Source organism: Fundulus heteroclitus, chromosome 2 (assembly GCF_011125445.2).
Source record: "Fundulus heteroclitus isolate FHET01 chromosome 2, MU-UCD_Fhet_4.1, whole genome shotgun sequence".
In the NCBI taxonomy this organism is placed as follows: domain Eukaryota; kingdom Metazoa; phylum Chordata; class Actinopteri; order Cyprinodontiformes; family Fundulidae; genus Fundulus; species Fundulus heteroclitus.
In genome coordinates, this window is record NC_046362.1 from 7,107,959 (window position 1) to 7,135,901 (window position 27,943).

General features: G+C 40.3%; 1 protein-coding gene across 12 annotated transcripts in view; it reads right to left on the reverse strand.

The window, feature by feature from the left end:
- LOC105926237 (pleckstrin homology domain-containing family A member 7) overlaps nt 1-27,943 on the reverse strand; it is a 222,529-nt gene that overhangs the window by 146,865 nt on the left and 47,721 nt on the right. For 2 of the 12 annotated variants that reach the window (XM_036146589.1, XM_036146587.1), the window contains exon 1: nt 24,199-25,059. The exons of the other annotated variants lie outside the window; for them this stretch is intronic. In XM_036146589.1, the coding sequence (XP_036002482.1) occupies nt 24,199-24,269 (71 nt within the window). In that variant the 5' untranslated portion in view covers nt 24,270-25,059. Of the gene's footprint in view, nt 1-24,198; nt 25,060-27,943 lie in introns of those variants that run through there. 12 annotated transcript variants of the gene reach the window in all.

Sequence of the window (27,943 nt, forward strand, 5' to 3'; positions counted from 1 at the left end):
ACCTAATCTACTGGTAGGCCCTCCGGCTAAGGAGTCTGGCAGGCCCTCCCATAAAAACCGTCCCTATTTACCGCATCACAAACTGTGATGATGCCAGCAAACTATCCGTGTAATAATTTAAATGATTTAATTAAGCCACCAATAAAACAGAAACTGCAAAGAAAACCGTAAACAGTTTAAAGAAGAAGCTTTTTCTCCACATGCCCTGAGATCTATTTACAAGATTACATATATGTGCAAAGACATACGTACACACCATTTGAATACCATAGCTACAGTGACACGGGCTGAATGCAGATATCACAGATATCTGTCGGCTGGAAGGAAACGGAGGCTGAGAGAGGGGGAATCTATGCAGCAAAGAACCGAAGACGGGAGTCAAACCTGGGTAAGCTGCGTCGAGGACTAAGGCCTCTGTACATTAACTGTGCTCGCTACCCCTGTGCCACCAGCACATCAAATGGTTGATTTTTTACAAGATTTTCAGTATATTCTGGGTAAAGGAACAAGCAAATACATACTATTTTTAAATCATTGCACAACTAAAACTTTTAAAAACCTGATCAGAGTGCTGGAAATTAATAAAGATAGCACTCTTACTTTTTTATAAGTGCTTTTTCTCTAGTCCTCTTTGCAGAAAAAGCCATGACTGTATACTTTAAATTCAAACCAGGAAGGATGCATGTTCAGCTGATGTGCCTTTATTTTGACACAATCCTGGTTGTGTGTGAAATTCAGATCCCCTGAAATGTTCTTTTCTCCTGCAGTCAGGAGATCACAGCTGAAAAGCTGGAGAGGCTGATTCTACAGCAGATTTATTAATGAACATCAGCATTCCTCTACATTTAAAGCTCTTTCCTTTCTAAAGCTACACTAGGGAACAGAATATTTCAACCATGCCTCTTGTCTCTAAAACAATCTGTTCTCCCTAGATCTAGAACAGAGAGAGACTAATCAGATCATGTCTTGGCTTATTGTTTTGGGGATTTTTCTCCCATCCATTTTGACTATTTCCATAAATTTGGAAAATATATTTGAATTTTCTTCTTTTTCTCCATTTATGTGTTATAGTTTACATAAGAAAAGTGGCTTTAAAAAATAAGGTGGAAACTCGGATCCTTTCAGGAAGCTGTAATTGTGTCCAGTGACTGAGCTTCCAGCGGTTTGTATCAGTGGTAAAAAAAAAAAAAGTCTTAGCAAGACTGACTGCATGTTGGGTTAAACTACTGTTCAAGTAAGACTGAAGTTAGAGAAGACTGGGGTTATTTTGGCACAAAAAAAAAAAACACAAAACACAAATCTGTGTCCAAAAAATAACACATTTCATTTTTATTTCTTACTGGGAACCGCAGGTTCTGCGGACTGAAGAATCCACCTTTTGGGCTGATGTTATTTTTTTAATAAAGCCTTAATGCTGCTGGACAGAATATTTCAGAGGAACTAAATTTTGCACTACATTGGGTCACTGTTACAAAGGTGACCCAATGTTGTTGTTGCTGTTACAAAAAAACTGTTGCTGTTACAAAAAAAGCTTTGGTGTAGTTTCTAGTAATTCTTGAAACTCCTAACAAGTTTTTTTTTCTTTTCCGAGCACCTCTCTGAAGTTTTTTTCCCTGACGCGTTGACAACCGGCACTCATTCACAGCAAAAGTACAAAGCCAAAAAACGACATCTTCATGTTCTAATTGGTCAACCCATGGATCATAAATCAGTGAGTCCACGTGGGTCATTTTTAATTTGGGGAAATCAGCGGCCACGGACCTGCATCTAAAGTCATAGACATATGTCTAAAGTGATTAGCAGGGAACCTGACAAGTTACAAACACTGGTATATATTACAACAATGGTTACTAAACAAGTGGATTTTTTTTTAGTTCATCATGTGACCTGAAAACTGTGAGCCCGCTAACGCTGTAGGCCTCTGGGCTTCGGCCCACCCAGGTCAGCCCCTGCTCTGGGTGTACCCTGCTTCTTGACCAATGATCACTGGAGATAGGCATAGGAAAATGTAAGAATCGATGAACGGATTGCAGAGCTTGTAGTGACAACGACTCAGTGGGAAGATAAATATGTTGTTTATCAAGTTTCTTCTCCAAGGTCACATTATCACCACGTTGCCAACTGGTCTGTGTAGATGTGTGCGTTACTGTGAGTCAGACTGGGTAAATGTGGCTCTAGTGTAAAATGGTTTGGGTGCTATATATTTCAGTCCATTAACCATGGATACGCGGTATCAAATCCCTTAACTTTACCACAGCTTAACATCTACATTACTGAAATGTGCACACAACTAGATGTTCCAACAGAATAATGATCCTAAAATTTATTCTATATTATTTCACAATAAATACGTACTTGTGCAGCAAATTATAGTGTCTAAAACAACAGTGAAGTTTCTGGTTTTCTAATCATGTCACCCTAAAAAAAAAAGAACAGTTCAAATAACTAAGTACAAGTCCCACATTTATTTGATATTTGATGGAAATTAATGTAGATTTTTCACCAGAGCTAGGTGCCTGTAAAAGTTGGCATGTAAATCCCACAGACAAGTGCCAAAAATCAGAGTTATATATTCAGAGTTTTATATTCAGAAAAAACAAGCACACTGTTTCAAAAAGAGGCAATTTCCCCATTTAAGGTCCAATATAAATGTTGCATTTTGTAAATATATATATATATATATATATATATATATATATATATATATATATATATATATATATATATATATATATATATAAGTACCATGTTTTAATGTTCAGTTGCTTCTTTCTTTCAGACAATTTGATCCGACGTGCTTATGAATTCTTTGGTACTAATGTGATTTAAATTGTATTGAGAGGCTCAAAGCTGTTATCCTTTCACAAATTTGAAAACGCATTTGTGCGCAGGAATTCACAAACCACTTAGCACAGCCAGGAGCCATATGACAATTTTGTGCATGGCCTGGTGTTTAAATAAACATCAAGTAACTGAGCTGCACAACGCCACAGCTGCCAGAACGGTTCTGATTAGGCTGCAACACAAACGTACGTTAAAAGCAATCATTTCTTGCAATGTTGCCAATTGCAAAGCGGACTGCTGCCACAACTTGTTAAAGCTATTGGCATCAGTTTTAATTTTCCTGTAAAAATCAAACACGGAAAAACAGATTTCTTTTACCAGAACAGCCGTCTATCCTCTGCTGAGCTCGGTTATTGCTGCACTCATTTTGTCTTTTATTTTCGTTTCATAAACAGCTTCAGGTTGTTTGAGGCACAGCACATTGAACAGCAGCAATGCATGCAAACCAAAACAAGACCCGTTAGCTATTATTTTTCAATTTTCCCGTGTGGTGATCATTTTTCTGCAGAGTAATTGACACGAGAAAAACTTGATTGTTTTCACTTGGCCGCCACCAGATTGTGCCAAACACACTCTGACAAATTAAAGAGCTGGCTGTGATAGCACGCCTAGCAGCTTCTCAGCCCACAGCCACTGAGCTGAAAACCAGGATTAGCAGAACTACTCAACATGCCAGAGCAGCACCGGAGCCCACATCCACTTTGTTCTACCACGGGCACTGCAGACATTAAACTACGAGATGCATGAAGTGTTATCATATCATATTAAACCTTTTTTTTTGTCCAGAGTTAAGGCTTTGACTTCACGTCTACTGAGCCCGTTTATGCATGTGAACGTTGCACGGCACGTACTGCATGCTCTTCCTGCCTATAACCAGGAAAAGGGTGTGCCGCATGCTTGCATGGTGTCATTACTGGTCAGGGGGCGAAGAGATGCAATACAATCTGACCACACAAACCCATATGCACGCACACACTTACAGAGGCACCCACCTAAAATTCCCGACAGGTCAACGCTGCCAGCAAATTCTTTCCTCGGTCTACTGGGTGTAAGGGACACGCTGAGTTCAGCTTTAGGCTCTTGGGGTCTTAACGACCCTCCAATACCACTAAGCCGCCCACACATCACAAACACAAAACGCTTTTAGTTTCCTCACAGTCCATTTCTCTCTTATGCTGTCCCCATCACTCCATCTCTGCCGCCCACTTAGACTTAGCAGCACTCAGAATGGCTCCCTTGTCTGATGTGATCAAGGTGCATCAAACTCTACAAAGGTTTTATCTGCTTACGGAGTGCGGCCAGTGGTTTATGGCATGTTGCAATGAGGAGACTGTACACAGTCATTTGGAAATAGTCCTAAGCAGTATTTAAAAAGACATTCCTCAGCCACTTCAGCTTCCAAGCCATTTCTTTTTATTTAACAATACAACACACACAGCTAACATTAAGCTACTTATCGATGGAGTCTATCCAGTGTTTGTATGAAGAAAAAGCAGCAGAAGGGTCTAAAGCCTGGCACACAAAGTGATATCCAAAATCGCACAGAACTTGAAGATGTGTGAGTTCAAGAAAACGATGTCTGAAGACAGAGCAAACAATGAATGGGGATCAATGATCCAAATAAAAACCTGGCAAAAAAGTGCAACGTTTAGAGGCCGTTGCACAATTTTCATTGGCAATTTCTCAAACTGCTTGATTCTTCTTGACGGTCATTCGTTGTTGGGGTGCCTGCCATTCACAACCGCAGACCACCAATTTAAGCCAGTGACTACAGATTTTCTTTTAACTCTCTCGCGACGACAGATTATGTCTAACAGGGCCAATAATCGCACCGAGGGAATCCGACTTAAGATAATTAGGTTGCCTGAACCAGCCTTAAAGGGCAACTTGCAAGAGCTGCAACGTCCCATCACATGAGGCTTTTGAAATCAAGATGGATGGATGGATGGACGGATGGATGGGTGGATGGATGGAGTCAAAATGAGCATATGGTAGGTAATAGATTCTCATGGTGTAATAACTTTGACTATCTTCTTCTCGTAAACTTGTAAGATAGTTCGCTTCTCGCGACTCAGTGTATGGTGGGAGCAGTAAAGCTTCAATGAATGGCTGAAACCGAAGTTAACTGGATGCATAAACACCAGATGTGCGCATGTGCAGCCAGAGAGAGGAAATTAGCAAGGAACGTCCACGCACATTGTGTCACATAACACCAATGTTACCCATTGGTTGGCCTGTGGACAACCAATAGATAAGGTGATCCCCGGAACGTGAAGCAGAACAACCATAATTCCCTTTAATAATACTAATGTAGCAAGCTAATACTAGCTACCTAGTTAGTGGGGCTATCTGCTCCAATGGCCAGCCTACAGTCGTATACTTCACAGACATGCTGCTCATAGCTTTTCAACTGTACTTTAAAAATGTACATCTGAAACCCATATGAAGTTATAGATGGTGCTTCTTTAGTTTCTACACCATGAATGTTTCAGTTTTCCATCACGGGAACTAATCCCTAACAGTTAAACTAGTCTACGCTGGACGCAAGGAAGAGTGTAGTAGCCTTCCTTTAGCCAGCTGACCAGCAGTGTGGAGCAGCAGAAGGGGGAGTGCTACAACACTGGTTGCTTCAGAACGTCCTCTGGGAGTGTCCAACGCTAGTGTCTGCCGCTTGTACGCTCGGACGCTTGAAACCTCAAAACGAGCCACCCGACGGGTGAAATGGACCGCAGGACCTCTCAACGTGCCTAGATATACGTCCATCACAGACTTTAGATATAAACACGATGCCCCTGACACTCAAATCACATTCGGTCTGAACATAGCATTACTACTCAGGTCAGCATCCTGGCTAAAAAGCAGAACACATTGCACCGCAAATATTTTATGTTAAGAAAGTGTGGAAAACATTTGTTGATTTGCTGGTAATGGCTCAGTTCAAATGTTACAAAGCAGTCGTTTGTTCAAAATTACAATTAAAGGACTGTAAAAAGCATTTAAGGGTATTTAGTCTTTGTGTCCTAAATACAACTGGAAAACAACCAGACTACCTTTAGATGCATTCGCAGCTTGTAAAATCTACTATCCTTTAGCTCATCCCTTTGCTTTATTTTCTACCCACCAGGCTTTCTTTGTACCACTCCCTGTCTATTCTTCAAACAGGAAGGATAAGCAAACTACAAGAAGGCTATGTATGACCAAAAAGACTCAGCACCTCAAACGCAACGTGTAATTTCGCTCATTAGATCATAGTGCTTTTATGTTGCCAGGCAGGTTCCCCATCTCTGGTTTCAGTGTGACCCAGTAAAACACACAGAATCTCCAGCAGCTCGGAGAGGATAAGGTGGGAGTGACAGAGCCAGGGCAGTGGCTCAGCAGGCCTGGCAGGATAACAGCAACAGGCTGCCAGTAATATCAGAAGGAGAACCAATTATCGCCAGCATTACTAGCTGGAGCAACCTTCTGGCAAAGCTCAGGGTGACACAGGGATATGACTACTACATTATTTCCTCTATTACATAGTCTAGAAGCGTACCTTAGGGGATGTGTTTAAAGGAAATGTGCCGCAACATCAAGTATGGTGGAAAACTAGGAACTATCAAAGAAATAAATGCTGTATAAAAATCGGCATAATCTTATTGATGCAGTGATTTAAAAACTTACTAAAGAGATAGCAGTCATTGACTTTTAAAAATTGAGCTGCTCCAAACAGCTATGGGTTAGAATTGTGTATTTTATTAAGAGCTGAAATATGAAATCCTGTGTAGGATTAGAAAAGTCAAAATCTAATAAATAGATCACTACATCATTATTTAAACAAGTCAACAATAATGCAACATTTGACAACATTTAAAAATATGCAAAAAGGTAAAGAAGTATTTCAGTATTTGTTATTTCATGGTTCCTGTGATTCAGTGTACAAAGATATAATTTAAACTGTCAGTTTGAATCGTGAAACAGACTAAGATGTTATTGGATGACCTGCGCAGCCACTCCATCTTACACCAACCATCTGGACTGCAGCAGTGTTAACCCCACCCACTGACTTCAATGGATTAGGTTAAGATTACTAATATTAGTGTAGAATTTAATTATGCAAAATGCAGCACATTACTCTTCTATTTCTTTTCAGTTTTTAATATTTAATGACTCTTTTAAGTGTTTTAATTCGTTAAATTATGGCACATTTGGCTTTCCATAAATGTGACAATAATCTAAATGTTAAAAGATTGTGAAATTTAGGAAAAAATTATATATATCAATATCATGCAATGCAGTTGTCCTGGAGATAATAAATAAGTCAGCAATGGCCGGTTTCCAGCAATGGTTTTAAAACCACTACAGTCTTCTGTCATAAAGTCCCTATGAATCCAGCTCCTTTTAAATCAGATGACAGAGACGGTGCTAAATTAATACAGCTTACTCTGGTCCACCTGATAGCTGGCAGTCAGCTGTGCATGACAGCAAAAACACAAGCGAGAGATTCCAGTTTTAATGCATGTGTGAAGATGAAATCAATCAGACTTTTTCATTGTTTGAACAGAACCAATCAAAGGATAATTGGTTTTTGATCACTGGTTAAATGACGCTTTCTGCTTTTAATACTTGTGATAAATATTGTAACTTTGATCTTATATATTTACCGTCAATGTACACCACCGGGCCCACTTTCATCATTTTGTGTTTTCTGTCTTCAGAGTACCAAGCTTAAATTCTTAGAATATTATTATAGCTCGAGAACACTTTCCAGTTTAGATAAACTTTACAGTTTGTCCCCAATTAGAAAAAATAAAAAAGGACATGAAATGATAAACACATGGAAATATTCAAGTAAAGATCAACTGGACAATTTAAAGGGTGAAAAAAAAAGCAGAAAAGTGGATGAGCAACATGTCTTCTCTCAGCAAAACAACAACATTCATTAAAGGTTAACTTAGTGATAAATTTGTAAATAGCTGCCTGAGTGCAGCCAAAGCCATGCGGTACAAAAAGTTTGAACTGCGATGTTACGAACAAACAAACAAGAAACCCTTTTCAACGTGAAAAATGTTAACAAGCCGATTTAATTTGCACCACATGGTTAAGTGAAGGAAAGCATCATCTCTAATAAACCAAAGCATCAGTGCATCAGCTGCGCCGTTTGCCATTTTGTCTCTCCGTCAGAGCTCTTTAGAGGTATTTTGTTCCAGACATCTGTTTATGTCCCAGGCAAATTTACTGTCACTTAAACCAGACTTTTGTTCCTGCAGAATCTCATTTTGCATTTAGGTATCAACATTTATGGTTCCCAGGGGATGAATCACTATTGAGTTTAGTCAAAACGTTTTCGTTCAAGCACCCGGCAGAGGGCTGTCATTTATTGTTTGGAGGGAAAGAACTGAACACTCACTCGATCAGCGCTATAACTAAAATCTACGAGTTGCATTAGAGTTTCCTCTAATGCAAAAACTTTTTTGGCCTTTGAAACAGTGACCCAATTTTTTTCAATGACGCATTGATCAAATCATTGATCAGATCATTACCAGTCATTAAATGCATATGGATGTATGGATGGATGGATGGATGGATGGATGGATGGATGGATGGATGGATGGATGGATGGATGGATGGATTAATTTTTTCATATAATTAGAGATGCAGCTAAAAATCAGACAATATTTTCAAAACAGAAAAATCTAAAATTTTTGCAATCAGTGAACACACCACCAAGTTGGAAAAACAACTATTAGCTATCATTAGTAACAGCAAATTTCAGCAAATAACAGGAAGGCTGAATACATTGCAGCAGAGAAGCTGTGTTTTATCCTTCAGAGCGTTTAACCTGCTTGATTTGGAAATAATAGTCTTCAAAAGCAAATAGAGTTGAATTGAGGATTTACTTTTCTAGGGAATACAAAGATATTGCTGCTTAAGTGAATTTGATCTTGCTGAATGTGAATATAGTACGCTACAGACAGCTAAGAATTTCTCAACTATGTTGTCAAATGTTCTGAAACAGTAAAGCGCAGTTTTACAGTGACCTCTATGTTACACACCGGATGTGATTTTGCTGCTGCTTCCAGTGAAAATAAACAAGGACCGCTCACAGCAGGAAGGATAGAAAATTATCATTTGAATGCTGTCCTTGAATGCTGTTCTCATATCGTCTTATATCAACGCCAAAACGTTTTGGCACGTCAAACTTTTAAAACAATAAAGACCGAAAAAAATCTGCCACCATAAAGAAGAAAAACTAGTAATTTTGCTGTTCATCCAATGAAAATTTGAAAGAAGTCCCATTTGTTCATCTTAAGTTTAAGAACATTCAGAACGGGTGGCTGCCAACTCAAACCGGGACAAATACACACCGGCTGACATTTAAAATGTCTCAAGCAACACAGCATACATTAATGTTACCACTTAAGCTGTCTGTCTTCGACACTTTGAGAGTAAATCCTTGGTAATTACCCAGAGCTCTTCCACAAGCATTCCCCAATAGCTCTACGCAAATCAGATCACTCCTTGTTCGACACTTGTCCACATTCAAAATAGCCGTGACGTTTTGGCCCCCCTCAGCCTCAGCGCCTGACTGACTGTAATTATAGCTGCTCTTCACTCGGCTGAGTGCTTATTAAATGTCTTATTGCAGAAATAATGGAAATATTCTGCATTAGTGCAAACAGAAATGGCAGCAGAATAGAACCCTGTGATTGAGGAGAGTGTTTGGATGGGGGAACAATGCTTAGGCTTATTTTTAAAAAGGGACTGCACTAAAATTGGCCCTCTCACTGCATTTGCTGCCCTAACAGCAAATAAGTCTCATTGTTGGTACAACAGAAAGCGGATTGACTGAGAGGATGGGTTTTAGAAAAACTATTCAGGACTTGCAAAAATGGATTTGCAGATAAGGTTTATTGTGATTCTAACCATGTTCCTCTTAATTAAGCCATGCAAAACTGTAATAATGTAATGAAAAAGTACAAACCTCATCTTTTCTACTAGTTGATCACCAGCAGTGGCTCATAGGCAAGGGTAAAGGTCAGTGTGAAGAAGTAAAGTTTTATTGCGAGCTCTTTTGGTTTCTCTAAGCTTCAAAGTGCCAATAAAATCTGTCTAAATAAGCAGTTTTTAAAGATTTTATAATCTCTTGCACTTGTCCTTTCTCTGGATTTTCAGTGCTGCTGTATTAGGCTAAAATGAAAGATCTGAGAAGGTTATCCAACATTTCTGAAGCTCCAGATCAAAATAAACTGATTCAAAACATGCTTAAACACAATAGTGAAATGGTAAATGCCATATACTTGTATTGCGCTTTATGAAGTTAGAGGACCCCAAAGCACTTTACACTACATTCAGTCATTCACCCACTTACGCATACATTCACGCGCTGGCAGCTTTGAGCTATATTGTAGCCACAACTTACCTGGGGCAGACCGGCAGAAGCGAGAACAGAAAACAAAATCTTTTAAAAACACAATTAAAGGAGCATTGTGCAAGTTTAAAGGTAAAAAAAAAAAAAAAAGATTTTCCATGTATGCCCTTACAGTTGCTCAATATGTAGATGAGTTTTCCTCTATTTACCAAAGTTGCCAGATTGATAATGTGTAGCACTCTCCATTCTGCACATTATCAATCGAATCCGTTCGAAGAATAGAGAGTCATTCAGCAGAACTGTCCGAGCTGATTGGGCGAAGCGACACCAATTTCCCGCCTACCAAAGATCGGTTTTAGCCAATCACGTTATCAAATGAAAATGTTGTAGGCAGCAGGTGCCATGAGAAACCACAACAAGTTACGCTGTTCAACATACCCCTTGCTGTTCTTCTTTCAAAAAAGAAATTGTGGAATCTGACAAAAGAGATGTGATAGCCGCAGCTATGCGTGCATCCTCATGTGCTGCCATGTTTATTTTTGTTCGGCTGTGGGCTCGGAAGCTTTTGCTTTTGTTATAGCTGTATGTCCCACCTTAAACCATAATATTGCAAAGGGGTTGGTCCGGACAGTTTGTGGTTTGGGCCCGAACCGTTGGCATGGGATTGGGACTAGATGGATTCTCATGCGTTTATGAACACACAAATACCACGAGAATTCAGCTTGCAGGCAAGGTAACACAGTTGCATCCATAAGCTCCAATAGTTAGTTCATGAGAAAGTGATTCAGGTCGTATTTTCTGGGTGTGCGCAAGGCAGTGACTTGCTGTGCGCTGTCCTTCACCTAGCTATTTAGTTGAATCTCCGGTACCATTGACTCCTTAGTGAGAAAACATGGGCTAACTTCAATACTTATAACTTTCTAACCTCAGAAGATATTAAACATCTAAACAAAAGACCTGTGCAGTCGCAGTGGTGGATGCTTTTCCTCTTATCCCAAGTTCCAAACATTTAACGTGTACAAAGAGGACAAGCAACAACATCCAAGCTACTTTCACTTGTGGGTGAAACTTAACATATTCTAAATTGTATCTCTTTTATTTCATGGGAGAGTGCCAGAGAAATTTAACCCATTCATAGTAGACAATATTTTCTATTACAGACATCTACAGGTGGGTTTGTTCCAGCTTCAAATTGTCACGAGATGTTTCACAAGAGTTTGCTGCGCTCAGTTGGCTTTAGTTGGTCTGAGCTATCCTGTGGTCTGTGATCCAGAAGAAAGTGCAGTTATTAAAATAAAAACATTCTGTAAGTTTTAACACCAAGTGAAATCTGCAACGATTTCCTCAGCTTAAGAAGGTCAGCAATTTTCAGAAACAAAAAGCCAAAGTTAAGATAAATAATTTTACATGACTTCTTTGCCTAATACTGGCCACTAAAACATACACAAAAGCTGTACTGTATGCCTTGCAAACATTGCAAGTTTTTTCAAACAAGAACAAGTGTCCTCTAAAGCCACCGTAATTAAATCTGTTGTTCCTCTTGAGCCATTGTTGATGTCCTTCACTTTGATCTGATCATATTTATATTGATCCTTTGATAATCAACTTTTACGCCCCCAAAACGTACATGACCAGGACTGTTGATGGAGCACTTGGCTAGACACGGCAAAAAACACACAATGCCATGCCTACCCCGTTAAGCACACCTTTTGTCATAGCCTTGTTTTTCTCCCTAATTTCCTGAACACACTGCTGTCACAGACATGATTTATTAAATAACAAAAATATATGTCTGACAAACTACAGCTATTCAAACCGTTCAATTCCTTTTTAGATCTTTCTGTCGCTCGCTGCTGTCCAATCTCATGCCAGGCACACCGCACCAGCGCTGTCTCTCAAGATGGACAGGCTATAAAGCTGCTCTGACAATTAATTGGAGTTCCGTCAAGGAGCAGGATTGGGACTCTTCATCCCTGATGAGCCGTACTGTCTTGATTGTGGTTCAATTTTATGGGAGAAGGGTGAAGAAATGGTAGCGGGTCTAATAGGCACGTCCATCACAACCAATCGGAAACAGCAGACAGAGCGGCGTCCACCTCTGTTGCTAATGGTGACGCCACAAGGCAGAAGCAAACCCTCCACCTCCAAGCTCTTGAGAGAATACTTGGGACATTTTGTTGCTATGGTAATGTCAAGATGAGACCATCTTTGGCTTCAGATAAGTCCCCACATTTGTCCATAGCAATAAATATTGCCAAACAGCAGCGGCAATCTGCGGAGGAACAAGATTAGAACGTTTACAGGAAGAAAAACGCCCCCTCTAAAAGTGAATGGGCATGTCGGGAGAGCAGTTTTCAGGCAGAAAGACGGTGTCAGCATGGAGACTGACAGCCTGGCATGCTAATGGATGCAAAACTCACCACTGAATTCACATTCAGAGCACTTCACAGCGTCCTGACAGGCCTGTCTAAGAAAAAGGAAAGGTTTCGGTGCGTCTGTGTCATTGTATGTACGATTTGCAGTAGTGTGTGAGGTTCAATCTAACTTTTAGCTACAGAAAATCCCCAAAAAGAAAAAAAAGAATGATTGATTATAATTGGTCAATTAAATGAAAGTATCTTTGTATGTTCAACAGGAGTATATTTAAAAAAAAATCTAGTTTTAAATACTTGGACTTGAATGGGGAAGTAAAGTAAGCATAACATTGGAGTAGCATAAAGAATATGACAAACAGCAAAGTGAGCTGGTCTACGGGACAGAAAATAGTGTGAGATTCTGAAGGTACGAGAAACTTAAAAAAAAAATCTCATGACTATAAATGATGGTTAGAAAGTAGATGGACCAGTAAATCAGGAGCTTCAAGTCAAAATCTCGTCTTCTGATACAGAGACATTTAAACTCCAGGGAGATAAGGACATGGAAGTGTTTGTAGTTTTGAAACCCTGACTTTCAAAAACTTTGGTATACATCAAGCAAAGAAACCAACCCGTGTCAGGCTTAGAAAAGTTCCACGACCAAAGGAAATAACCCAAAACTTCAGATTGCATTAGTTTTGGCTCATTTATTACATAGAAGCTAGTGAGATAAACTAATGTTTGGAAAAGAAGCTGCATCATTTTGTCCCTCCTCAATTTTCAGTTTCAGTATTCTTATCACTTACACACAAAGGCATAACAGATGGAGGCTTGACTTCAGCTTGGTTCTTTTACAAACATTTCAATGTACAACAATGTTATAAAGTAACTGCTTCCTTTTTCATATCCAGCCTCCAAACTGTCTCACATACTAAGCTACACATTTACTGGCACAGGTAAAAGGACATGCCTCAAATTGATGTGGAGCGAAATCTAATTGGTTCTTGATCATTCATTCCTATGATTCAATCTGTGACTAAGTCAACCACCCCTGCTCCCTCGTTTAATTTAGATCATGAACCACGCTCGTTGCTTTGATTAAAACATCAATGAGTGAAAACAAATTAAATACAGAGTAAACTGGCTCGTAAGGCATTCTGTTAGTGTTAGCGCATTAGACATTATGTCCCATTTCACTGGGACAAATGGACCTGTCAACGTTTATGATTGGTCGGTCATCTCAGCACTGATCTCATTATTCTCAAAAGCAACAAGTTAAATGCGCACAATAACAACGGATATAAATTAGTTTGAAGATGATTGCATAACTTGTTTTTCTATAGCAGCATCTTAACCTAGAGCAGGGATCGCCGACTCCAGTCCTGGAGGTCTCTGATCCAACAAACCTGAATCAAACGGCTGAATTACCTCCTCAGTCTGCAGTCAAGTCCTCCAGAGTCCTGCTAACAACCTGATTATTTTACTCAGGTGTGTTGAAACTGAGGCACACATAAAAGTTGAAGGGAAAAGTTGCTAGTCGCAGAATAGAATACACTGATCTGCAACCATTTTTTTAAAATACCCATGGAGCCAATCTGCCCACAAACTAAAACTCTTCCAAGTGGAGAAATTCTGCCGCTAAAAATACTGCCCATCCTTCTTTCTTATCTCAAGTTGCACATGTGGTCTTTTATGAGTTGCTCCTTACATTAAGCCAGGATCTACTTTAGTAGGCACTTCAGATGAAATGTTAAAACCGTGGCGTGGACCTATGTTGCAGAAACACAGGCCTCATTAGGAGGAGAAGAAAAATATCTAGCGTACCCAATGACACCAAGGAGAATCACTCCAGTTTTGCAGCAGCCCACGCTCCCCTCGCTGAGTCCGCCGAGACTGTAGTGAGACAGACTTTCTTCTTGTCTGGTGTTGCCAATGTGGGAAGTGAAATACATGTGATGGAAATCTGTTGGGGCTGCCCCATTTGTCCTACTTTAGTGTTGTCCTCCGCAACAGACTGCACATTTATGCCTTGCTGGCATGCCAAACATACTAATGTTAGAATTCACAGTAGCACGTGCAAAACTGCTAATATAGGTAAATATTGCACTAGACATATGCTTCTCCGCATGCGTAACCAAAGCAGGCGTAAATGCACAATATTTTCTTTTTTATCGCCTTAAATAGGCTAATTAATGCCAGTAATGTGTGTACATTTTTGTGTTTTTCTGCCTCCTCATGCATGTACAGTGCATTCATTGATAGGACACAAAGCTGTCTCAGATTAGGCAGGGATTACAGCTCTGCTGGGCTGAGCCAGCTGGGGCGTAATGTGACACTTGGCAGTCTGGCGGGCTCGATGGGTTTCGGTGACAAACAGATGGTCAACGGAGCAGAGAATGTGTTGAAATCCTACACATCTATCAAAGGAATGAAAGTATGGGGTTGTGGCTTCCCCTGACCAATGTCGCCGATAAAAACGAACTGCTGTCTATAAATCTGGGGAACTGTATACTGCGAGAAAAACATCACTTTATCTCAATAGAGAAATCAACAAGCCGTGATACGAATCCAAAAGGAATAGCACTAATTAAAAAAAGACCCGTAAACAAAAGGTTGCAAACTATCTTCTTGCAGTTCTGTTTTCCACCACATGCACATGAAAAGTATCACAGCAGGTAACCCTGAACACTATCTGTGAAAGATGGTGGTGGCAGCGGCATGCTGTGGGGATGGCTTTCTCAGCAGTGGCTGGCAGGCTGGTCTGAAAGCTAAGAGTGACAGTCTGTGGTCATTCAGAGGTCATCTACAATTTACCCATCTGTACACTACATTATGTTTTACAATTGATAACATAATGAACCAATTTCCTATCAGAGTCTAGATGTTGGTTTATAATGGCTTTCTATAAACTGTTCTACAACATAGGAGCACTGATCCTTTCCCCTTTTTCCAAAGCAAGGAACAACAATAAAGGGGACATATCATGCAAAATAATTTTTTAGCCCTTAAATTAATTTGGCTGTGTACTTGGAGTCCCTAGGAGTGCAGGAAATTTGAATGTAGTCTGTCCCGGTACTGTGTAGATATACATTGTCTCGTGCATCAGACAAGATGAAGACAGATGAGGATTATAAGAAAGGGTGACATTAGTTGCGTTTTTTAAATGCACATTTGGAAGTACCGCATTAGAAGGGGTTGATGGGTTAATTCACTGAATTTTGAAAAAAAAGGTTTCACGCTCGCTTAAGGTGGTTTTTGACTTTTTTGAAGAAAAAAAAGTAAATGCGCTAAAGAGGAGATGGAAACATTTGTTAAATTAGTTCTGATGTAGCGAACGTTTACCTCAGATGATCGGTTGTTTCTGCTGCCGGCGTCTTCTCGGATATTCCCATAACGCTCGAAAACACGTCTCAAAGCAACAACAGGTACGTTTGGACCGACCAAGAGACACAAACATTTCCAAGTCTCATCCGTCAAAAAAAGCTCGGCATGTTCATGGCCTCGCTCCATTACTGATCTGTGGTCTGTGCTAGTTAGCAACATCTACTTCCTGTTTATTACAGCCAACGTATAATGATGTTACGCTGTGCGTCTCCTGGTTAATTCACTACAAACCAGTAAATTGGAAACACGTTTGATGCACATTTTCTTTTTTGCGATATTTTAAAAGCGCGCTCAAAATTTGCATGAGAATTAGATAGAAACACAGCTTTCATTGCTTCACTGCAAATTAGGTTGTGAGTCAAACAACGTACCTATTGACCACCATGACATGGCAGATTACAGAGGTAATTATCTTAAATGTGGCTTGTTTAACATTTAACTATGAATTCTAAGTCTGCAGTGTTACTCTTCAAGCAACATCCGTTCCTTGGGACTTTGACAGATAATCTAGCCTCTCACAAGCAAGACTAATGCTAAGACGTCAACCAGCCAAGATTTAGGTATGTTAACTTTAGGGAATGAAAGGGGTACATTATGAATGAAAAAGGAGAGAAAATGTTATCATTCCTGTATGTAGTTACTTCAATGTGTCTCAATGAGAAAATGATATTTTCTAAATACAGCAGTTTGTTCATACTTTATTGATCCAAATTTTCAGACTCCTTTTTTTAAGATGCAATTTACTAAGCAACAATATCAAGTTGTTGTTCCTTTTAGGTTAAATATTTTTCCCTTTTAGGAATCAGGAAGTAGCAAATGTTTGTCTTTTTGTGCTTGATAATGGTAGAATGATTTTATTTATTTTGTGCATTTTGATTATGTACACCCCATCAGAACACTGCTGACGTTTTTTTGATTCACCAATTAATTGGCCAGTGACTGAAATTAGACGCTGTCTGAATATTTTTCTAGATCATTGAATTTATCAAAAAAATAGGGAAGAAAAAAAAACAGAACACTTTTGTGACCTTTAAATATACTTGCCTGTATTCACAAAGATTCTCAGAGTCCTCTCACAGAGCTCTTATCTTAGCCTAAAAAGTCCTACCTAGGAGTCTTAGCTCAGGAATGATTCAGATTGCTGCTGAGAGAGACTCTGAGGAAGGAGATGGCAGAAATTTTTATCTTAGTGAGGAGGTTGACCCCATTGCCAGGTGTGGTGCTGTCTTAAGAGCTGTGATTGGTTGATAGTAGAAAAAACAAAACAAAAAAAACACACACACACACACAAATGCGCTCCTCGTAATCAAAGAGGAGAAGTTAACCAATTAGACTGGATTAAGAAACCTTAAAATTTAGCAAAATTAAATAATTGTCACGCAGCATCAAAATCTTTCAACGCATCCTATTTATGTCCTCATTATTATTTTGATTTGTTTGTAATGTTTACTCCCCGTACTGGTCATTTTACTACTTCATCTATTTGAATTGAATGCGCACTCACCTGTCAGTATTTTATTGTGATTACTTGTTTGTATAAAACAATTGTATTTGGTCAAATGACCGACACAAAAACGCAGGAAAAAGGTGGAAAAGAAACAAGAGCAGCAGCGCCTCTGTCTACACAGCTCTGGTAGGAGAATAGAGGAGTGTTAAAAAAAAAAATCAAATGGCGCAAATTGATGGACTTTGAAGCACATTGCTGCAGATGAATGTGCCTTTTTCTCTGCCCGTCTTGGAGCGTTTACGCATCAGTTTGGAAAGTGAGAAGTGCTCCGTGCAGCCATCAACAGCCAGCGGGAAAAAGGCATCACACAAGCAAACTTCATATGACCATTAAAACAGAAAATACTTTCTCCCCTCTTTCATCTTGTGTAGAGTGTCTATTTATTTGTATATTTTCTGCACACTTTTTCCATTCCTTCTATAATGTTTATTATTGAGAGCACTTCTGTAAATAACACAAAAATTCCTCTGTGCTTCATTGTTCGCACATTTCTCCAATTTCTATTCAGGATTATTCAATATTTTTCCTATTATTTATTTAGCCTCAATAAAATTACATTAAAGCCGTGCCTTTACACAGTCGGACAGATGAAACTAATTCATTTCCCTCTATGGGAAGATAAGATTCGGTATAACAGCAGCTTTAAGGAACAAATATTTGATACAAACTGGTAATAGTCTTCCGGCCCTTTCATTTTCTGTTAGATTTAAAACTACTACTACCCTATGAAAGAACGAGCAAAGTAATTATTTCCCTAGTCAGACAATTTTTGTTACATGTACTAGTTTAATTAGAGCCATCCTTACATAACTAAGTTTGCATGTGTTATAGCTGTTAGAAAGGAAATCAACACAGACGGGTCAAACATTAAAGCAATGATCAACCTAGTTTTCCTCCATTATCTTTGAGTTTTATTTGTTCCTCTCACTGAATAAAAGTATAACTGCCATTCATACGCTTTCTGCCCATGTTGTGACATTTAGTTGGCATCAACAGTTCTTCTACCACATCACTCCCACCACAGACAAAACCACAACTTCAAAGACAATTGCAGCAACGACGGCTCTGACTTTAGTGCGGTCCGATGCACAACTGCTGCTCTGAAAGCCCAACACTTTGTGGCATGAGGCTGCCTTGCTTCGCTGAGGGCCACGGGTGGCGGGTTTCCTCCGTCAAAGTGTCAGTATCAGCAACACTCAAGAGGAGAGGACAGCAGTAGGGATCCTGCTGGAGAGGATCACTAGGAAGCACCCTCACTCCGGACCAAGCAAAGTGTCAGCCTTTAAACAAGTTTAACCACATCAACGCTTCTCATCAGCAGCCAAGATTTCCTTAAGCTTCTTTATTGGAAATTAATGACAGCAGCAAGGCCGTAAAATCTTATTCAACTGATCTTGTGGTCGGCCTTGTGTTCAGTTTATTTAACAGCTTTCAGTGCCTGCATGTATCACGGCATCATTTAAACTAATTAAGGCAACACGTTCAGTTCATTTCTATGTGAGCTCATTTATTTTGTGAACTTCTGTGTTTTAGAAGAACCACTGAAAAAGACCAGCTGGCAATGCAGTCACTCTGGGAGCACTTCTAAACCTCCTTTACTTTTTATAAACTCCTTGGGGCTTTTTCTTAATGTGCCAGTGTTCCTGGTTTAGAATTTAGTTTATATGTTAAATACCGACTTTGAAATGTCTTCCAGCATCTTAGTTTGTGCCCCTCTAACCTATCAAGCTACGGAAAGAATCACGGCTTGGATTTTTTATGAACTTTAAAAAGAAAACCAGCCTTTCGTATTTATTATAATTCAGTGTTTGTGTTGCCCTGTTGGAGTTCTGGAGGTATATTTAGGGTAATTATTCTGCTGGAAAGTAAACCTCTGCCTAGGACAGCCATACCTTGCCAGCTGTGCCATACTCTTTCCATTTGTGGATGATTGAACAGCACTTTGTTAGATGCACAAAGCTTGGAATATTGTTTTATAACATAATCCTACAACTTTCTCCCTGCCCTATCTGCCGTGTTCCTTGGTCTTCATCATGATGTTTGACGACTAATGTTCTGAAACAAACCCCTTAGGCCTTGACAGAACATCTGGATTTATATTGAGAATAAATCACACACAGGTGGGTGGTATTTACTAATGAGGGGTTTAAGTGTTTCATTGTAAAGGGGGTTGAGTACAAATGCACAACACATTCATCCGATTTTAATTTGTAAAAGAATTCAAAAATCATGTATCCCATTCTCTTCAGCTCAGCTGTGCCCGACTTTGTGTTGGTCTGTGGCATAAAGTCCCAATGAAACATGCTTGTGTTGTTGTGATAGAAAGTAAATGTCAAATGCACACTTAAATGTAAACATGGGACTTTTTCTGCGTACATGAAACAAGACATGAAACAAGCTGATTCGTTCGCCTACTGCCCGGGCGGCAACCTAAACCCATTTACATCTCTAAACTGTTGCAAGTCCTCATCCTAACCCTTAGCCAGAAAAAAACACACACACACACGCGCACACACACACACACACACAGCAGAATAAAGTTCTTATATGCAACATGTGTGCAGTTCTAACATATGTTGTTATATCTGCATAAGCCGAGTTCAGATTTAGAACCTGTGTCATGGATATTGTCATTTCCTGTCTTCAGGTTTTTTCTACTATCTGATAAATACTCTGTGTCAACTCAGCTTTCTAAACAGGCGCCATCAACATTATTTACCTGGGACAGAATTCGCAATTTTTTTTTTTTGGACTTTTCAAATTCTGCTGCAATCTCATCGACTGCTTTCCTCGGCGAGTCAAAGGCATCAGGCAGTCTGAGTCAAGAAGCATAAATCAACACAAAAAAACACAAACGCTATCAATACGCCGAGGCAAACACCTGCCGGCCCTCATTAAGCTTTCAAGCTCACCTCAAGCCGCTATGGTTGACTGATGCCGCTGGCTTATGATGGATTAGCAGACCAAACAACAAAGTCTGGCTGCGGGCTTTCTCAAACAGCGAACGAGCACCTTGTTGTTTGATTTTAAACACGTCGGATTAGGCGGCTGTGGGGGAGGAGCTTGGCAGATTCAGCACGGAGCTGGCTGACAGGTGAGCCAATCATTAACTAGAGCAGTCTCAGTGGGGGATCGGTAAAGTTTCACTGAGATTGGACAAGAAACATTACCAAACAGTAATTGTTCTCATTTCATAGTACTACTGCCTTATGTTTGGGAATTATTATGGGAAGAGCAACCATGTTTGAAACTTAGAAAGCACTGCAGTTCAATCGGTGTAAAAAGAAGACAGCAAACTATGTCCTTATCACCACTTCCGTTAATCACTGCACTCCCATGTAGTCCACAAAATGTTCCCTTAAACATTAACAGGAAACTAAAATAGGGTTTTCTTAGTCAGAGGTGTAGGTGAGAATGTTGAAGGCTGGATTTCTGGTATAAAGGCATTTGAAAGTGAAGCGATTACCTTGGAGGACTGGAAGATAATTAAAAATCAAAATAGGGTGGGGGACCTAATTACTATGTTATCAGCCCCATTCAAGGGATAATTCTGATGTCTTGAAGTGAGTCTCAATAAAGCTTTTGTCAGTGATCGGTAGCAAAGACGTCATGTGTCAAAGTGCAGTGGCTTTGTAGAAAGGTGAAGAAATCGTCAGAGTGGTGGAAGAATAACAGCAAATCCCCCGATAAGCAAAGCTGGACATGTTCAGCAGATATTAAACATATGTGGGACGTCTACAATCTTAAAAAATATTGTTAAGTTTGTTGCTGCTTTCCAAATATGGTGATTTGAGTTTGTATCACACCTAATTCACAAAAACGAAGGATACAGACCTGGCATAGACTAGTGTTTTACAGACTTGGGACTTGACTTAGACTCGTGGTCTGGAACTCAAGTTACATTAACAATCTTTATCTTATGTGATGAGTAGTGAAAGCAAGTCAGCATATAGACCATAGCCAGACTGCCAGTGAGCTGCATGTGAATACTTCCCTTCCTCTTGGATATCAGCCAGTGACGTTTCACAGGGCGGTCATAATCAACATAATCTGTTGATGTCAGCTGTAGTTAATACTGCTGGGTTTCACCGCACCATCGTCTCTTCAACTCAGTGTGTCATAAATGCTTTTGTTTCAGAACAAAATGAACTTATCAAATGTTATTCTTTCACTGTTTAGCTAGCAGCGTCATTACAGATTTCCTTCCGGCTTATGAAAATAAAAGCCTACAGTGTCGTATTTGTTCTGAAATTCAACATTTTCTCTCATTTAGTCACCACACTGCACCTCCCTCATTATGTTGTCATTTATAATTACTTGTTCGTGTTTAGACTTGTTATGACAGGTTTTAAAAGTAGATTACATTTAGAACATAGTTTCCAAATAACAAACACTATGAAAGAATAAAGGAATTGGCAGGTATTATCTAAGTCAGGGGTGTCAAAACTACTGCACAAAGTCAAAAGTCCTGGAGGGCAAAAAACAAAATCAATAATGAAAGTTAAAAAACAGAACCAAAGAAGGTTATGTTGTGATTTTTTTTACCTATTTAAACAAAATAGTCTGATTCTCTGTAGGAAGGGGATGTGTAAATCACTGTAGATCCAAAGCTAAAAACAGATTTTGCTCAGTTGCTGTCTTAAAAGATGGTCACCCAGTTTTGCAAACTATTTAGGCTCGGTGGAAAAAACTAATTATTATTTTTGGTCTCGCAATCTAAGAACTGGACTTGGGTCAGTATTTCCTATGAAAGCACTTCCTGTATTTAGCTAATTTTAGTAAAGTAGTTCAAAAAAGATTCTAATGCACAAAAGTCTGCATTTGAGTTAAAGTCCTGAGAGACATGTTGTCCAATTTATTATGAAATTAAAGAGAATGAAATAAAAGAAATCAGTCCAGGGGCCACAAATGGGCCCCAGGCCTCACTTGACAGACTTGCCTGATCTAAGTCATAAAAAACACAAAATCAAAAATACTTTGATTCAATCAGAAATGTAACTAACATTTGTTTATCTCTGGCTCCTGAAAAGGCATATTTGTAATGCTTAAATAATTTGAATCAGCTCATAAGCTATCCCAGAGGTTACATAGTGAGGGATGCTGTTCTCCTGAGAAAACAGAAACAAACTCGACACTATCTTACTACAGAGTAGGTAAATAAAATCCACCAACATTGTGTCCCACATATGTGAGCTGATATTTTCAGTCAGAGCAAGTCTAAATTGCTAAACTAAGAGGTCCATATGACCCTCTATTAGCTTTTTTTTACCTTTTTACAAACTAATTGCAATAAAACGTCTTTCACCTACAGATAACAGATTCAACTTCAAATAACATGAATTATCCTTTCAGAGTGGCTCATTTTAAAGTAACTTTTTGTTGTTTTTAATTTTTACTTGTTCCTGTTGAATGCCTTTATACCAGATCTAAGCATCTAAGCATGAACATTCTCACCTATGCGTTTACCGATAAGAAAACTCCAAACTCTCCCTTTAAGAAGACAAGAAGGAAAGTTCCTGTCTCATCCCCCTATAGGTTTTCAGTTTGTTTACCTTGCATTTAATGCATCCTGAACGCGGTTTTATTCAGCTAAATGTCAAATGTCCGTTGAATTCAGGGGGTGATTAGGCTACGAGTGGAACATTCAGAGTGTGAGTCAGAGTACAGAGAGCACAGGGGGAGTGAATAGCAGCCGTTAGTTTGATTCGAAGCTCTGGGCTGTTTCCTGGATTCCTGTGTATTTTCTCTCTCTGGACGAGCCGACGGGTCACTGACCTGCCCAGTGGTCTAAAGTATGACTCACTCTTCTGCCCCCCCCCCCCCCGCCCCCCCCTTGCAGGTGCAAACTGCAAACCACTCCTTCTACTTCTACAGCTAGTGAACAAATGCACAATAACTGGGAGCAAAAAGCAAACAGATACATATCGGGACATATCACACTTACACTCACTGATTTGCACACCGATACAGACTGTTTAAATTATTCCTCCATTCATTTCAAAAACCCTGCTCTCCTTACGCGCCAATACCCATGAATCATTAGAAATAACTAGCGACGGTGAATTAGTATTCTGGCGGCTGAGCTGCAGCCGCGTTTAGAGGTTAGAGGCTATTACAGTGTCCGACAGAAACACGGGAGCGGCCAGGGGTCTCCTATTCCCTCAGGGAATCAGGATTGATGGTATTCATTTGAGATCACATCCGACACCAAGTGATAAATGTATTGATATTATTCTGGCTGTAGGGGGTCGAAAAGAAAAAGATCACTCTTCTAATCTTTTTTTTTCTCTCTGCAGGATGAAGCTGGTTATAAATTAATAGACTGCTTTCATGGAGCTCATGAGTGTTGGTTTAAAAAGGGATCCAGGCTGGCACAATAACCAATACTTATGAACCTGCACCACCCCCCACAGCCCTACAAACCACATTACCTCCTATTATTCTGCACAGGCCAAACCAGTTTTCCGCTTCTGTTAGGAAAACATTCCTGGCGAGCCTGTTTGGTCACGAGCTTCTTTGGAAAACACGACAAAACCCTTTTCACCTTGGCTTTATTTGCAAAGCAGATGAACACACTGAGCCATCAAACTAAGTGGCCCAACAACCCGTCCTAAAGGCAGTGAGAAGTTTCCAAAAGGAAAAAAACCTACCTGTAGTACTTTCTCGATTTGCAGACATGCCAATAGGGGTATTTTAAGACTTAAACTGCAAAACATAGCTGTCAAACTGAGACAAAAGTAAAGAATGTGACCCTGTACCTGCATGGAGAATGGTAAAAGGGATATCCAGGGTGAGGTATGTGGTTGCAGTAGCCGGACTGATTCCACATGATGCTCGTCTTGTTCCACGTAGTGACAGTTCACGAGTGCTCAGGACGTTTCGTGCCGCTCTCTATTTCTAGTGCCGTGGAATCCGACTCGGGCTGCTGGGAGGCACAAAAATCGGAACCCCTTTGTTTCACATCTCGACCGGCTCCGTGGGAAGAGAGCGAGTGATGTCGGCGGCTTTGAAGACTGACACGATGGGGTGAAAGGAGAGGGATCCGAGGCGCTGAATCCAACCGGGGGATGAGATGATGTCCGGTGAGTCAGGTCTGGACACCTGGAAACGACTCGTCTCGCTCAGCGCAGTCTGGGAAGACGGCCTCAGGTGCAGTGTGAAATCACAGGTTACTCCCTCCGTCCTGCCTCAAGCCAGTCATTTTCCCTTACGTCTCAGGTGCAGACGGCATAGTGGATGCCTCTTAGACCATGTGATAAAGCATGTGTCATCGCCTTACACCTGAGTGATTCACAAAAAACCAGCAGAGTTTTCACCCTCGCAGGTGTAGTGCTCCGTGTGACAGGCTTCAAGATAAGCCGGAGTTTACTTAATAGTCCCCGACACCAATTAGAAGTAGTTTATGCCATCTTCTCTAAGCTTCCCAGGTGCCACAGTCTGTCTCTCACTGATATGAGTAGGTAAAATCCTGAGCCACAGCGTCCCTCCGCTGTATCCACTTTTCCTCTGAGAACAGCTGCCGCTGTCACGAGCGTTTATTCTCCAAATTACAGGATCCTCGCCGGCTCTCCAGCCTCATGAAGCAGCAGCAGTGCATGGACCTGATCGACTGAGCACAGCAACAGAAAGGAAGGGAGAAGGAGAGAAAGGCAGGATATAGCAGCGAGCGAGCGAATCTACCAGGAGAGAGAGCGCGAGAGAGTGAGGGAACGAGGAAGAGGCTATCGGAACGGAGCTGCGTTCTCTTTTCCCGCGAAATACTCATCTGGCAGGATACGCACCGCTGGGAGGATGAGAATGCCTGTGTGTGTCCGTGAGTCTACGCTTTACAGAAGGAAGGACAGCATAGTGCGATGGAAATGCTCTCTAAAAGACAAACTATCTTAAAAGGAAACAGTTCTGTGAGATTCCTGAGATCCAAACTCAGATTTGCTGCTGATGTGCCACATGGTCTTTTGGCAAATTGAGAAACCGACAAATAAACGGGATTTCAGTGACTCTCAGTTTCTCTACAAGTTTGCCACTTTGTAGCCATTTCACAGCTTGTGCTTTACACCAAATCACAACCTCTTAACCAAGAGAACTGGTATCTAAAAATAGTCTTTTTCATCTTGCCTAAAGCAAACCAACTAGGAAGTGAGAGAAAAGATAAAGGCCAGAAGATTATTAATTCAGTGCAATCCTCCCAACCGGACTAATAAAGGCTTGTTTGCTGCGTGAAGTTTATTCCTACCAGACTGAGAGAGAGCAACACTTTCAGCACATAACAGGAAGCCTGAAGTTATTACAGCAAAGTCGTTCGATTTATCGGTTTGAGCTTTCCACCCATCTGGTTGTCAGAACATTACATTGGAAGGTTTTTGGATATCTCAGTGTTTAGGTAATTATCGACTTTTTTTTTTGGCAGAAACAGATTATTGATTACTGAGTCAGCTATGCCATGCCACCATCGCTAAATGCTTATTTAACTTAGTGAACATAGATTTCCTTTGATAGTTTGATGTGATAGTTCAATAAGCCATGCTCAAACTTTTTTCTGAACAATATCTTAAACAATTAAACCAGACTTAGAAAAGTAAAATAAAATAAAAATCACACTCCTAAACACATGTGTAGGGGCACTTTAGACATCAGATGTATATTTACTTCTGTTTTTATTTTACTAACTTGCTGCTGTGTTGAGGTGGTTGGTTTAGTGTAATTTGACAGCTGACACAGTGATATCAAATCCTGGTTTTGTGCAACCGAAGGAACATATCTGCTTGGCAAGACTGACTTTCCGTAGTTAAAACCGAACTGTGTTTCTTCAAATTGCTCAATAAGTGAGCTGGACAAGTTTCCGTAGGTGCTGACAACAGCGCGGGTTCCCATCCTGAAGTTCTTACACCTCTAAGGGTCGCCAAAGGTCACGCTGCGCGGATAACTTATGGACACAGTAACAAGCTTTGCACGGTAGCTAAACAAGTCTTTCACAATCAAATAAATAAATGCTTTTATACTAAGGTTGTTGTTTTTTTATAAGAATAAAAACATGTTTTATATCTAAAACAAATCTTTCTTTTGTTCCCAGTATTTCTACTGGGAAAAATACAATACTGGATCCATGCAAATAAAGTCTGTTTCACAAAATCTGGAAAGTATGTTGATTGACAGATTATAGCTAAACGTGTACATCATTCAAATGAAAAAGAGACAAAAAGGAGATTCGGGCCCAGAGCAGGACATTGAAAACAACCTGACTCAGACATGAAGTCTACAGGTTAGTGGTGTCCTCTGTGGTGGTGAACAGTTCAGCCTTCTCCCCAGAGAAGAGGACCACTCCAGTGCTATGCCAACCAAAAAGAGACATTACGCCAGCCTATGACCCTTCTGCAGTTATAGTCCCCCTCTGTTCTCTGGGGAATCTGCAAAGATGGCTCCAGCTATGGCAGGTAAAAGCCAAGTTACAGTAATGTTCAGAATTATCCCAACCTCTGATGAAGGTTTGAACAAAAGCCTTTAAAAGAAATCGTTCTTATAGAGACGGGGCAACCCCGAGGCCATGTGCCTACTGCGTGCCTTAATGCTCATTTTTTTTATATCAGATTATTTACATGGTACTTCATATTCCTTTTGAAATGCTGCCTATATCTGACTCCAGCATGAACTATTTGCGGCTCCAAATTGACCTGCGTGCGCAAACAAACAATAAAATTGACTTGATGCCCAGCACGCTATGGTCCTGGGAACATGGAGGAAATAGTCATGGTTTAAAGTGTGAAAAAAAGTGAATGAAAGTCTGAATTCTGCTGTTTTATGGAGCTTTGGCTGATAATTTAGCAGAGGTCTGTCTGGATCCAGGGGCACAGGCTGGAATGGTGGGGCAGGGATCTCAACAACTTTACAGAAACCAAGTTCATTCATAACTTCAGGAAGTCGATGACATCTTTTAATTGTATAACTCAGCACCTCTCCTCTAAACTCCGGAGGCAGGACACTTGCTGCAATCTCAGGGTTTCCACCAGAAAACTGGGTAATCCTGGCGGTAGTTGTCTTGGTGGGTGCGAGTAGTGTAGTTTACGGGTACGTAGTTTATGTCAAGCTAATAATAGCTGGCGCCTTAGCTTATTGAGGTTTTCTCCCAGATGGGAACTTTACTGAACATTTTATGTTGCACTAAAACATGGAGCATTTCAAGTAAACAAATGACGCCGATTACACTACCCTTTTTTAACCGAGCCGAGACCAGTCCGAGCTCGATAACCAAGATAACTCTGGAGTGTTAATGGGGCATTAGCCTGGCGGGAGGCGAGCAAAGCATGGCGGCCCCCCCAGGCTTATAATACGCTGGGGTAAACGCTTTGCAACGGAGGCAGATTAGATTGATTGGAATGAGTGAATATCTCCTCAGCATTTTAAAGTCCTCCGTCTACAGGACTGTAAAAAAAATATGCACGGCTATGCGCTACGTCCCTCATCCAAACGGTTCCTATATGAGCCATCCAATTAGGCAATAATAGAGGT